General features: G+C 41.0%; 1 protein-coding gene across 4 annotated transcripts in view; it reads right to left on the minus strand.

Moving 5' to 3' along the window:
• The window catches only part of PTPRM (protein tyrosine phosphatase receptor type M), a 428,935-nt gene that overhangs the window by 296,086 nt on the left and 118,683 nt on the right, over nucleotides 1-14,166 (minus strand). For all 4 annotated transcript variants that reach the window (XM_079982864.1, XM_079982863.1, XM_079982862.1 and 1 more), the window contains exon 2: nucleotides 3,252-3,374. In XM_079982864.1, coding sequence (XP_079838990.1) covers nucleotides 3,252-3,374 — 123 coding nt within the window. The remainder of the gene's footprint in view (nucleotides 1-3,251; nucleotides 3,375-14,166) is intronic.

A 14,166-nucleotide genomic window follows, 5' to 3' on the forward strand; every position in this document is an offset into this window, starting at 1 on the left:
GGAAGTCCATTCACACAAAAGGGTTCACCAGGGAAATAATCATTTCATACTATTTTCAATACTTAGTCCTGTTTCATGACAAGTAATGCAGACTTATCCCAACCCCACTTCCTGATCATTAGTAATTCTTATCAAGTCCCGCCCAGTGTTCCAATGCAACCTATCTTGCGTGCAGAGTACCCAGTATGCTGATCGTGAGATTATAAAAAACTTGTAAAGTATTTTACAAAATAAGTACATGTCCCGTAACTGATGTCTCATATCCTAGAGAAGGAAAATATGGTTTCAGTGTGCTTCAGAAAGGCCACAGCTGATAACATCATTATAAGAACTGTGAATAACTAATGATGTTGGAAAGTAGAGAAGCAGTTAAATACATGTGGGAGGGGGAACTAAGAGTTGATACTAAACTGCAAGGAAACTAACTTGTAACTAAATTGTAAATAAAATAAAAAAAGTGCTGCAGAATTCAGAATGGTGCAACATACGTTAAATAGCTAAGCTTTGATTTGCACATGATTCTAAAAAGTATAGATCAGTACAATTCAAACGGGAATTGGCAAAGAATGCATTCCTCAAGCATCTCTATATGACAATATAGATTCTTCACACAGAATGCAGCGAATTAATTCATTTATCCATTTGCTAAATTAATTTACCTGGTTTTCAATTGATACCTTTGTCACTTAGTATGTGCCACACTGTCCATTACAAAGATTCATATGTTTGGAATGAATTTTGCTGAGACAAACCATCTTTTTAATTTACTTGTTGCTTTTGTTATTGCTGAAATATACCGGATTGTGTGGGGGGGTGTTTTTTTTGGAGGGGAGGTACATTTAGCTGGAATGAGGACATTAGATATAAATGTTAGTTGCATAATCTTTAACTCAGTCTCAGGAGTATATCCACCAGTATTAATTGTGTTAGCTAAATAGAAACTGAATATTGAGATACAGGATTAATCTGAATATCAGTTGTTGGGGTTGAGGGCAAAACAGCAGAGATCTGGTTGGCCAGTTGCCAACTTTGGTAATATAAAAGAAAATGTTTTCTGATCCAGCAGGGATCTACTTCTATGCTTCCTCAAACTTGGCCAGACAGGTCCAGATATTGCAAAGCTTGTTTGTTGCTACGGGTCAGGAGTTTCTCTAAGTTGTGTCCTGTAGCCTAGTTTGGAGACTGCACAGCTGCCTGAAGCCTTATTATCATTGTTTTGGAGCTCTTCTCCAAAGTAGATTCTCCAAGAGGTGAAATGTTAATGATACAACTTGGTTAAAGTTGCCATCTCTTAGCCACTATAATACAGTCACTTTCTGTATTTCTGGAAAAGAGATGTCAATCAAAGCAAGTATGTTGTGTTTGAGCTAAGGGTATGCAAAATATTTGGATAGATCCAGAACCAAAGCAGGACAGCTTAAGACAGATTATGGGCTTGTTTGAATCAAGGCAGGATGCCCAAAGCACCCTTAACCAAAGCAGAGACCATCAAAGCACCTCAAACCATAAAAGAGTTGGTTTTTTTAATTAAAAAGATGCTGCAATTTGTCTGCAAAACCTGAAACATTTCCTTCTAAGATTGCTATATAACCACAGTGAGGAGAGATGTGGAGGAAATCTCTTTTGTATAGGACAGGTCTAGCTTCTAATGAGAATTTATTTTATCAGGGGTCTCCAATCACACACTTTTGGGGAAGTGATGCTAAAGTAATCACCTTGTTCTTGTCTGTTCTATTCTCTCCTCTCTGCTTGCTCTATACATGTGGTGTTTGCTTGGGAAAAGCTGGATATTCAAGTTCTTTTATCATTTTGTCACTACTCCTATCCACTCATCATTTACTTCCTGTGAATTCTGATGCCAACTGAGTAGAACACAAGGCTGAGGTTTCTGCCTAAGAAATAATAAAGTTATAGATGGCTCTTTTTGGGGAAGGGAGGATAAAATTTTAAATGTGTCCAAAACAAAAACCCTGAACAAGTTTGTCTCTGGTTTGGAAAACTTTATCCACTCAGAAGGAAATTTCATTCATTTCTGTTGAAAAGAAAAAAGCTAGCATTTTTTAGTTTTCATTTTTCTGAATCAAAATTTGGACCCCAAGCTGAACCAGATAGCCTTTGAACTGCTTCAGTTCAAATAATTATTTTTTCAAAGGATCTCAAACTTTATAGTTGATCCACACACCTAATTTGAACTGTGGTAATTCTTTATATATTTTTGTGAGCAGCAAGGAATAAGGTGATAGTTCTGAAAAACTGAAAGATATAATGTGCTCTTCTTTCAACCACTTCTAAATGCTATTTGATGTTCTTATTCATTGTCTTGTTTTACGAAGTATTTGTCAGATATGTGCAGTTAAGACCACCTACTCACTCCAACAAACCTTATGTGATTTTGAAAGAGAATTGTGTCTGCATTCTTATCTATTCCACTCTGCTTTGCCTACACATAAATAAGTATCTAGACATCAACCTGTTGTAATTATATCTTTTCAACTTTTACAAATCTTAAAGAGTTAAGGGAAAGAAAGCATTTCTATTTTGGACTGAATAGAAAGCTATTTGTTTTTCAGTGTGCCTGAAACATCCCATTAGTAGCAAAATGGATATCCTTTTGTAACCCCAACAAGAGACTTCAAGGGCTGACAAGCTAAGGTTTGGTTGCAACATCAAAACCAGAAGGTGACACTAGTAAGTATCAGACAATCAAAACCAATCAAAACCATCAAAACCAGAAGGTGACACTAGTAAGTATCAGACAATATTTAGAACGACATTAAGATATGAAGATATGAAGACAGGGAAGTAGCTGGGGTAGCCAACCCTGCCCTATATCATGGTTAACCCATGGGCCAGAGCAACAAGTATGCTGACAGAAGTGGCCTTCACACCCTAGCAGCTTTATCTACCAATGTGAATGTAAAGTGCTCTGCCTGATCTTTAGAAAGTTATCTTTAAAGGGGGTAGAATTCAATGTAGCACTAAGTGAACCTTCCATAAGCTCAATAATTTAGGCTTACACAATGGAATGTTCTTCCTTGTACACTATCTAAGGGTTCAAGGGTTCTCCTAACCTTCTGGATTTGGGGAGGTACAAAAGACACAGGCAGGGAGAGGAGCACAAGAGGAAATTCTTTTGCTGACAGGATGTGGTAACAAAATATCACCACCAGTGCTTTATCTCCCTATAAAACATACAATACAATGTATAAAACATACAATATATAAAAGAAATAATTTTAACTGAAAACTACCTGTTGGCAACCATGGATCTGATGAGGGCTTTACCAATGTGTTCACTTGATCCCAGTTAAGGTCATCATCATCAGACTGACTATATCCACATGATGCAAAAGGTTCATCGAATGAACAGCCGCCTGTTAAAAAGAAAAGAAATAACTTGAATGCATTCTCTGACTCCTGCATTTTCATTTTAATTCCCTGCCTGCAAATCTGTTACTACCTTGAACATCACAATAGAACAAGTTCCCCCCAATGAACCCAGCATAAACTTGTTTCCAAAGTATCATTAATTTTAATTACAAATAAGTCAGTGGTTGCTAGCATCAGATATGAACGATATCAGCATATCATATGCCTTTGCTTTTATAAGGCAGCTTATTATCTTGGAATTGTTAAAACTCATTTCTACCATATGGACAGGCCCACTCCAGTAACCAGAGTAGGAATTTACGGGTGTTAAATCCCTGCAATCCCCAGAATGCAGATAGTCACTGTATGAGCCACACATCCACAGTGAGGGAATGGGGGCAGGAGGGAACTTGGGATCTGGCAGAAAAGAATTATTTTCCTCTTATGATGGAGATGTGCTTGACACATATGTGTCAATGTCTGCCGTCTATGCACTGCAATCATGTCATTTTGTCAGAAGGACCTATAATCAACATCAGAAACTAAGTTCACACTCAGTGTTGAGTTTATTTGCTGCTTTTAGTATGGTACCAATGCACTATAATACTCCACCTATAGCCATGAGTTGAAATACAGTACACATGCTAGTTCAAATACTCAAGCAAGTTCAACAATTGGTTTGTGTAACCCTGAAGCGAAATTAGTTTACACATTTTCTACAATGAATCACACTTTCTTTTTCTACTTAAATGTAGATGGAACATCCAATGACTTGCTAGCAAGTCACCCTACCCGTATGCAACTCCCAATAACTGGTTTTGTCTTCAGTTTCTATCTTGTTATTCTATAAATTTAATCTAAAACTTCGGTTCAAAAATTATTTGGTTCACAATAACTGGTTCACAATACCAGCAAGTGTTAATTAATAAATTATAAGAATAACATTTTCACAAATTGTAGTGTTGATGTGATCAGAAAAGGTTTCCCAACCATGCTAGTGTTTGGTTTAACTGGTATACTGCACTCTTCAGGAAGGCTATCCCCACTTGTCAGGCTTCAAAAAAACAAACACTTTCCCCAAGCCTAAGTCCTGGTGGAGGTGGATAGTGTGTGCATACATGTCAAGGGGTATGTGTAGTGGATGCATGTTTGTGATGTGTGTGCTGCGAACAACAGTTTCCCCAGTTTGCAAGTATGCCAACTGGCCAAAAAAGGTTGGTGGTTTCACTGCTACATACTGCTTTATGCTAAAAATAATGAAATGGGAATAAATTACTACTAGGAGCTATGGCTAAGAAAAGGAACAGGAATGGCTAGTTGAACTATCCTCACACATTAATACTCTTAATGTGAGATATGAGAAACGACTTATCTGGGAAGCAAACATTAATCATTAATTTTTTCAACATTCATCCAAACACTTTCTTCTTCACTTAAATACCACCATCTGTTTCCCTTTATAATAAACCTCACAAACATATTGCATATGCCCCGGTGGAAGACAGATAGGTCATTTTCACACAGTTATAAATTGTGTTGTAAGGATGAGTCTTGTTCATTTTCTCTGAATGTTTCAAGGGAAATTAGCAGTCCTGGACACTGCATCTTTCTTGAACACTCTTGACTGTACCCACCTCAATTAAAAATCACACTGTAATAGTAAGCTCATTAAAGAACTCAGGATTCTTACTCAATATTTTACCTCGACAACAAAATATAATTTGTCTCAGATAGGAAGAATGAGATAAATTTTGAAATCAGGGAAATCTCCTCAACAGCTTATAGTTTGCTATTATTTTGTGTCTAAGAATTTTAGAATATGAAAGAAAAGCTAGTTCCATAAAACTAAAAATATGTATTTTTTAATGGATGGATCAGTGAAATTATATCCCTTGTGCTAAACCACAGAAAATATATCAAGAATGAACTCTGGAAAAATCCTATGGTTGCCATATCTAGGAAATATAGGTACCACTTATTTCATTGACTATTTATCTGTAACAACCTGGTGCTAACTATGCAGGCTGTGATGTGCACACACTGTGTGTAGAAGGGCAAGAGCACAGTTCTGTTATGTCCTGTGGAAGCCTCCAAATAAGGGGGTTATAGCTACAAGAGGAAACATTATACCCCAACATAATACAACAATATGTTGTTGTTGTTGTTTAGTCGTTTAGTTGTGTCCGACTCTTCGTGACCCCATGGACCAGAGCACGCCAGCCACTCCTGTCTTCCACTGCCTCCCGCAGTTTGCTCAAATTCATGCTGGTAGCTTCAAGAACATTGTCCAACCATCTCTTCCTCTGCCGTTCCCTTCTCTTTGTGCCCTCCATCTTTCCCAACATCAGGGTCTTTTCCAGGGAGTCTTCTCTTCTCATGAGGTGGCCAAAGTATTGGAGTCTCAGCTTCAGGATCTGTCCTTCCAGTGAGCACTCAGGGCTGATTTCCTTAAGAATGGATAGGTTTGATCCTCTTGCAGTCCATGGGACTCCAGCACCATAATTCAAAAGCTAATTCAGATAGGGTAACAGTAAATCAAGCAAAGGATAGTGCATTGGAGAACAGCAGCAACCAGTCTATTCACGCTTCCTTTTGTTCTCCCACTTCCTATGCCACTCCCATATGCTACATTTAATTAAGGGTTGTGATAAAACTGAACACTGGTAAACAAGGAAATCAACTGAAATCAGGTGCAAAATTGCTCGGGTTGAAAGAGAGAGCAGGTGTGTCATGCCAAAGGTGGCAACACCTTTTTAAAAAGATGTTATGCCTTTAATCACCCTCCTGTGTTCAGTGAGATACTCAGACATTGCTGTATCACAGATATTTCTCCCCACATGTTCAGGGGCATTTTAGACTGGTTCTTCCATTGTTGAGCTTTCATCAATCGTACTGCGGTCAGTAAGAAGTCTATTAGTTCTCTGTGGTGCAAGGTGGAGCCCAAGCCTATATCTAAAGATAGTAGGACTAAGGAAGGATTTTGAGAAATAGGTTGGATTGTAAATGTGGATATAATGGAAAATACTCTATTCCAACTGTTTCTCGCATGGGGGCATTCAAGTTGTTATATTTTAATAAATGTAACCACCATTCCATTTCTCATCTCATGAGTTTTCTTTGTGGGTACATAAGATAGATAGATAGATAGATAGATTCTTTATTGTCATTACACAAGTGCAACATTGCACAAGTGCAACGAAATTGGATGCCGTCCCTTAAAAACAACAAAAGCAAAACAACAACAACAACCAAACAAACCACATTCCAGCCACACCCACACCCACACCCATCAAACTCCCAGGTCACACTATCGAGTTACAGCATTTAAAAAGGCCACAGCTCTTGGATAGAAACTATTTTTCAGTCTATTTGTCCTTGACTTGATGTTTCTATATCTCCTGCCAGAAGGCAGTAGTGCAAACAGACTGTATCCCGGGTGAGATGCATCCTGCAGGATGTTGTTTGCTTTCCTAAGACAACGGGAACCGTACAGTTCTTCCAAAGATGGGAGAGGATGACCAATAATCCTTTGGGCTGTGGTTATGACCTTCTGGAGCACCTTCCTCTTCCTAGCTGTACAACTGGAGAACCAGGCACAAATACAGTATGTGAGAATGCTCTCTATGGAGCCTCGGTAGAAGGACACCAGCAGTCTCTCACTCAGATTGTTCTTCTTTAAAAGTCTGAGGAAATAAATTCTCTGCTGGGCCTTCTTCACCAGAGCAATGGTATTTGCGCTCCAAGTCATGCCCTGATCGATAGTCACTCCCAAAAACCTGAATTCCGCCACCCTCTCCACCCGTTCCCCTTTGATATACAAGGGCTGAATGTCCGCCTTTTTTTTCCTGTAATCCACCACCAATTCCTTGGTCTTAGCCGTATTAAGAGCCAGATTGTTCTCTCCACACCAAACACAAAGCCGCTCCACCTCGTCCCGATAGGCGGACTCATCCCCTCCTGAAATGAGCCCCACCACCGTAGTGTCATCAGCAAACTTGATGATTTTGTTGCTGGGATAGATGGCTGTACAATCATACGTATAGAGAGTATAGAGCAGGGGACTCAACACACAACCCTGTGGTGAGCCGGTGTTAAGACTAAGGGCTGTGGACATATGTGACCCCACTCTAACCCTCTGAGAACGTTCTGACAAAAAATCCAAAACCCAGAGACAGGTGGAGTTGGAGAGTCCAATCGCCTCTAGCTTGGACACCAGTCTATGGGGGAGGATAGTATTAAAAGCAGAGCTAAAATCCACAAACAGCAGCCTCACATAACTCCCCGGCTGCTCCAGATGGGACAGAGCAGCATGGAGAGTGATAGTGATAGCGTCTTCCGTGGATCTATTTGCCCTGTATGCAAACTGGTAGTTGTCAAAAGTTGATGGAAGACAGGAAATTATATGACGGCGCACCAGTTTCTCAAAACACTTCATGATGATTGGAGTCAGTGCAACTGGTCTGTAGTCGTTCAAACTACTGATTGTAGATTTTTTAGGCAGAGGAACAATAGTTGACGACTTCAGGCAGGGTGGGACAATAGACTGGTGTAAGGACTTGTTGAAGATCTTAGTAAAGACCTTCGCCAGCTGATCCGCACAGCCCTTCAACACCTTTCCCGTGATGCCATCAGGTCCAGCAGCCTTCCTCGGATTCACCATCCTCAATACCTGTCTCACCTCATGCTCCTCTACAGTGAATGAGGGGCCCCTATGGGCTGGTGGCTGTAATACCGGCGTCTCAGGTGGCTCCTTCTCGAAGCGAGCAAAGAAAAAGTTAAGCTCCTCCGCCAGCAAAGGGTCACCATCGACAGCACCAAGGTTAGGTTTGTAGTTGGTAATATGCTGAATCCCCTGCCACATCTGTCTTGTGTTGTTACTCCTTAAATTATCCTCAATCCTCTGCCTATAGACCAGTTTTGCCCGTCGAATACCCCTCTTCAAGTTTGCTCTTGCCACACTGTAAAGCTGCACCTCGCCCGACCTGAAAGCCCTATTCCTTTCCCGCAACAGGCACTGGACCTCTCTATTCATCCAGGGTTTCTGATTGGGATAAAACCGGATGGATTTATTTACTGTGACAGTGTCTGTGCAGTGATTGATATAGCACAGAACTGCCGCCGTGTGCTCCTCCAGGTCTGAACGATCGAAAATATCCCAATTGGTTCTCTCAAAACAGTCCTGCAGCTGGTGGATAGCGCCTTCAGGCCAGATTTTAACAGTCCTTGATATTGTGGGAGCCCGTTTCCTGAGTGGGATATATGCTGGTGCCAGGAACAGAGACATATGGTCGGACTGGCCCAAATGTGGCAGCTGTAAGGCCCTATAGCCGTGATTTACATTCGAATAAACTTTATCCAGTGTCTTGTCCCCCCTTGTGGGACATTTCACATGCTGATAGAGCGTTGGGAGCACTGTTTTAAGTTCAACATGATTGAAGTCTCCCGCAATGATGTGCACAGCTTCAGGATGCTTGTCTTGCTGGCTGCTGATAAGGCTCTGCAGGCATCCCAGAGCCAAGTTGGCATTGGCATCTGGTGGCACGTACACACCAGTTAGCATAACAGCTGTAAACTCCCTAGGGAGATAGGCTGGTCTGCATTTAACAGCCACATATTCCAAATCCGGTGAACAGTAACTGCCCACGGTCTTAGAATTATTGGACCAGCATTTGTTCACATATACACACAGCCCCCCTCCTTTGGTTTTTCCGAAGTCCATGCCTCGGTCATGACGATGTACCGCACAGCCTTCCAACTGAATAGCCGTGTCTGGTATGGACGGTTGAAGCCATGTCTCAATGACAAATAAGACGCAGCAATCTTTTACGAGACTGTTCTTTGCTGCCAGCAGCCTCAATTCATCCATCTTGTTGGCAAGAGATCTCACATTAGCAAGAAATATGCTAGGGAGTGGTGGTTTAGATGGACTCCTCTGCAATCTTACCAGGACGCCGGCCCGACAGCCCCGCCTTTGCCTCCTGTCTCTACGCCGCCTTCGCCTCCTCCCTGGAGGCATAGTAATCCATGGAGAGCCCGGTGGCCTGGCTACTCCCACAGGAGCGTTATCTGGGCGAAAATAATCAGCTCTCACAGCTTGTTCACACTGTAACCCGACCTTCAGAAGTTCCTGCCTGCTATAAATCTTTCTTGCCCGGCCAAACATACTCAGAACAAGTAAAAATAATGAAAACAAAACACTGAAAACAAAACAAAACGCTGAAAACAAAAGGAGAGCACTGAGCCGCAGCGTCTCTGCGCGCCGCCATTAAAAGCCAATTATAAGGTCAACCGAACAGGTGCTTCTTACACGACCATCACCCCTGATCCTCACCAGGTGCTGAAAATATGGGAAGGAGCAATACTACTGGTCACACCTATGTTATTCAGGTATGTAAGCAGTATAGCAGCACATTGAAGTATGCCAGTGCAATATCTGAAGCACATGTCTGATATAATGGATTCATGCTCCTTATTGATTGAATGATGGCTCAAGTGGTTTGAAAGAGCTGGGATTTAAGAAAGTTTCTTATAACTGTATTAAGTTTACAGTGAGGCATAAAAATCCTTAACTTTTCGCATAACTTTTCGCAATTATGATTGGAGGAAGAGGCGCAGCATTCAAACTAGTACCATTGAAGGATTTTAAGTGTCACATCCATGTCAAACAAACTAATCTCCAAACAACATACCATTATATATAAAACACAGAAAACAAAAACAAAATAAGGGCATAATTGAGCATAATAAAACCAGAACATAACAGAGCGCATCAAGAATTCATGCAGACAAAGAACATACTCATATTGAATGGTTTCAGTTTGTAAAAGAAAGGAACTGTGATCAAAGCCTCACACTTCTGCCAGATTTGACACCCAAAGTAGAAATAGAGAGGAAACTGCATTACTATAAAGGAAATGAATATCAAAGCAGTCTATGTGGAGCCAATTTTTTTTCCGTCCAAAAGAATGAAAGCTATGTAAAATATTAATAAGCTCAGGTACATGCTTCAATTAAGAAGCTGAGCTACACCTCTAAAACACCAGCTGGAAAACTTTAAAGTAAACTCTATCATTTGCAAGATTTGGATCTAATACATAGATGACAGAATGATCTAACATATTCTTTGGAATTGCCCCAAATTACCAAAAATCTGGACTGCTGCCAAAACAGTACACATTATTACATCAAAGCTAAGGCATTGGAGTCGTCTCCCCCCCCCCCCCCACACCAACAGACAACACCACACTAAACATACATAATAAAACACACACAAACAATTCTTTATACTTATACTAAAGCTATTATCAGGTGTTGTAACACAGATCCATCTGAGACGCTTATGTGAGGTTTATTTAGATAAATAAAACGAATACCATTCCATTGATATAGGGTGGATGAGCATGTGAGCCAAGGCACACACAACTCTTTTCTCATGCTAAACTATTATAGCCAAACTTAGCCAAACTAAGCAATGTGCATGTGAATACATTCATACTGCCTGATTGCCTTAATCTTTCCCCTAGCTTTATTGAAAAAGCATGATTTCACATCCTTGAACAGGACTTAGATGAGATACATACATTTGCAATAAGCAATGTATTCTTCCCAATCCCTATGTTTGCTAGGGAATATAAAGCTATTAAAATAGTTTCCATCTGAGCATTGTAGGTTAAAATATCCATGTTTAACTATTCATTACAAAACTGAGTAAAATTACCAGTTAATGCAAGCAGCTCCCAAAAGATGATATAAAGAAATTTTTAAAAGAGTCATCTATTAAAAGAGTTCATTATCTCATATTCCCAAGCTATTCTATAAATTGGGATTTACTATCATTATCTGTCTTAGATATTTAAAGTGAAAATTTAAATTTTACTTATTTTGCAGGTCCAAAAACCTAAGTCTACAAAATTCTCCTATATTTTTTGGTTGCATGAATATCTGTGGACCAACTTATAAGAATGATTTTGCCTCATTCATATACCCCCCCCCCCCTAATTCTAACACTTAAAAGCAGCAAGTACTTAAAACTTTTCAAGCTATCAATATGAAGCTATATTTCATATTCAGTATAAAATCCATAGAGAATCACACAATGATAGATATGTAGAGTTGGAAGGGACCATGAGGTTCATCTAGGCCAACTCCCTGCAATACAGTGGTACCTCTGGTTACGAACTTAATTCGTGCCGGAGGTCCATTCTTAAGCTGAAACAGTTCTTATCCTGAGGCATGCCTTCGCTAATGGGGCCTCCCGCTGCGTGCACACCTCTGGCGCGCAATTTCCATTCGCATCCCAGGGCAAAGTTTGCAACCAGGAACAGCTACTTCCAGGTTAGCGGAGCTTGTAACCTGAAGCAATCATAACCAGAGATACCACTGTATAGGAATCTCAACTATCCATAATAGATACTCATCCAACCTCTCCTTTAAAACCTCCAAGGAAGAAGAGTCCACCACCTCCCAAGGAAGTTTATTCCATTGTCGAAAAGCTCTTAACATCAGGAAGTTTTTCCTGATATTTTGTCCTTTCTTGTAACTTGAAGGCATTGGTTAAGGTTCCACCCTCCATAGCACGAGGGTAGTTTAAAGCTTGCCCCATCTTCCATGTGACAGACCTTTAGAGATTTAAAATGGCTACCATATCTCTACCCTACTACCTCAATTGTTCCTCATAAGGCTTGACTTCTAGACCCTCAATACCTTCTTCCAAGTCATTTACACAGGCCCGACAGAACCCTGTGGCATCTCACTTGTCCCTTTTCCCCAGTATGTTAAGGAACTATTAGTGAGCTCTCTTTGGGTTCTGTTGGTCAACCAGCTACAAATCCACCTGAGTCTAGCCCTCGTTTTACCAGCTTGTCAGCAAGAATATCATGGAAGACTTTGTCTTTTTGAGTATTTCTGACCATGGCTCTCATCCAGTAGTTCCTCCAGCTTTTTGAAATCAGCATTCAAGTCCAGTGTGTGTGTCCGATTGCATGCTTTCCCTTGTCTGTGTATAATGAAACCCAAGAGGACATGATCGTTTCCTCTCAAGGTTCTCAGTATTTCCACTTTGTCAATCAGTTCCTCCCTGTTGGTGAGGACCCCCTTGTTTCTTCATCCATCTTCTGGGAGATGAAAATGTCAGTGAAAAAATTGATGAATTTGTTGGCCCTTACATTTATGGCAGAGTTTTAGTTCCAACAGATATCAAGGTAGTTGAAGTCTCCTGTGATTACTAGATCTTTGCTTTTGGAATGTTTGGTAATTTGTTCTAAGAAGACACCATCCAAGTCTTGAGTCCGGCCTGGAGTACTATAGCAGACCACCCACAGTAAGGTCACTGTTGTTTCCCTTGCCTACAATTTTTACCCATATACACTCCAACTGTCTTTCATTTTCCAATTCATGACTCTCTTCACAAGTGTGCACATCCTTTACAGATAATGGTACTCCTCCTCCCTTCCTATGTGGTCTATTCCTTTTGAACAGGTTACACTCTCAATTGCTACATTCCAGTCATGAGTCTCATCCCACCACGTTTCAGTAATGCCTATTAGGTCATATTTGCCATCCTGTATTAAGAGCTCATATTCTTCTTGCTTGTTCCTCATACTCTGTATATAGTATAGAGACAACTGAAACCACAGGTCATTTCCTCCAGCTGCTTCCTTTTTGTAGTTTTCCCACCCTTTAGCAGGTTTCTGGAGCACCACCTCAGTTTGCTGTGCATCAATGAAGCTAGTATCCAGAATACCAGGTGCTCCCTGTCATCTGTAATATTGTCTCTTTCCACCTCAATATATAGTTTAAAGCTCTCCTGATCAGATTCATGTGACTCTTAACAAACACATTCTTGCCATCTCTTGCCAAAAGCCCTTCCTCAAGGAAGCGGAGACTAGTCCAAGAAGCCAAATATTTCCTGACAACATCACCTGTACAGCAAATGATTTATTTCCTCTCTCCCCTCCCCTTTCTTACTGGGAAACAACCTTCAACATGGAGTGATTAAAAACCACCTGTGCCCCAAGGCCATTCAGCTTCCTGCACAGTCTCATAGTCCCTTGCTATATGTTGAAAGCTGTGTTTAGTGGTATCATTTCTATCTATAAGGAAGGGATTGTGGTCAGCGAGCTTTATAAGACTTTACAAATTCTTTGTCACATCTTGAATCGTTGCACCTGGAAGTCAGCACACTTCCCAGGACATCTTGTTACTTTCACACATTGCTGTCTCTGTCCCTACCATCACCACACATCTCTTCTCCCTCTGGAGTGGCAGGAATCGTTCTGTACACCATACCTTCCAGAGTCACTTTGTTGTATTGTGAAATCTGCAACTGCTGTCCTTGCTCTTCTGGCCCAGAATTGGTGCCCAATATGAGGGCATGGAATCCAGTAACACAGCATGGTTCCTGACATGGTTCCTGTGCATCACATTCCTCCAGCAGTTCGCCTCCTGCAATGGGCAATCCTCCTCTCTAGGAGCACACTACCTTCATCCCTGTTCCAGGACAGTCCACTCTGCTCTGTTGAAAAAATCCTCATCTTGCCCAGTAGTTCAAAGTGTGGATTGGTGGAACTCAAGTTGCTGTACTTTCTCTGCCAGAAAGGCAACCAACTTGCACTAGCTGCAGTTTTGCATGTTCTCAGGCAGTAAGACAAACATGGCACTGGTACTGCAAATCACTGCAACAGCTCCCTTGCCACCCCCTACACACACCATGAGACAGCACTCTGGGACGCCGCCTTAAAATGCCCTCGCTAGCACCCCTGTTTACAAGTCCTGGTTGTGAGTTCCCAGAGGCTGCAA

Source organism: Podarcis cretensis (genome assembly GCF_951804945.1).
Source record: "Podarcis cretensis genome assembly, chromosome: 7".
NCBI classification, from domain to species: Eukaryota; Metazoa; Chordata; class Lepidosauria; order Squamata; family Lacertidae; genus Podarcis; species Podarcis cretensis.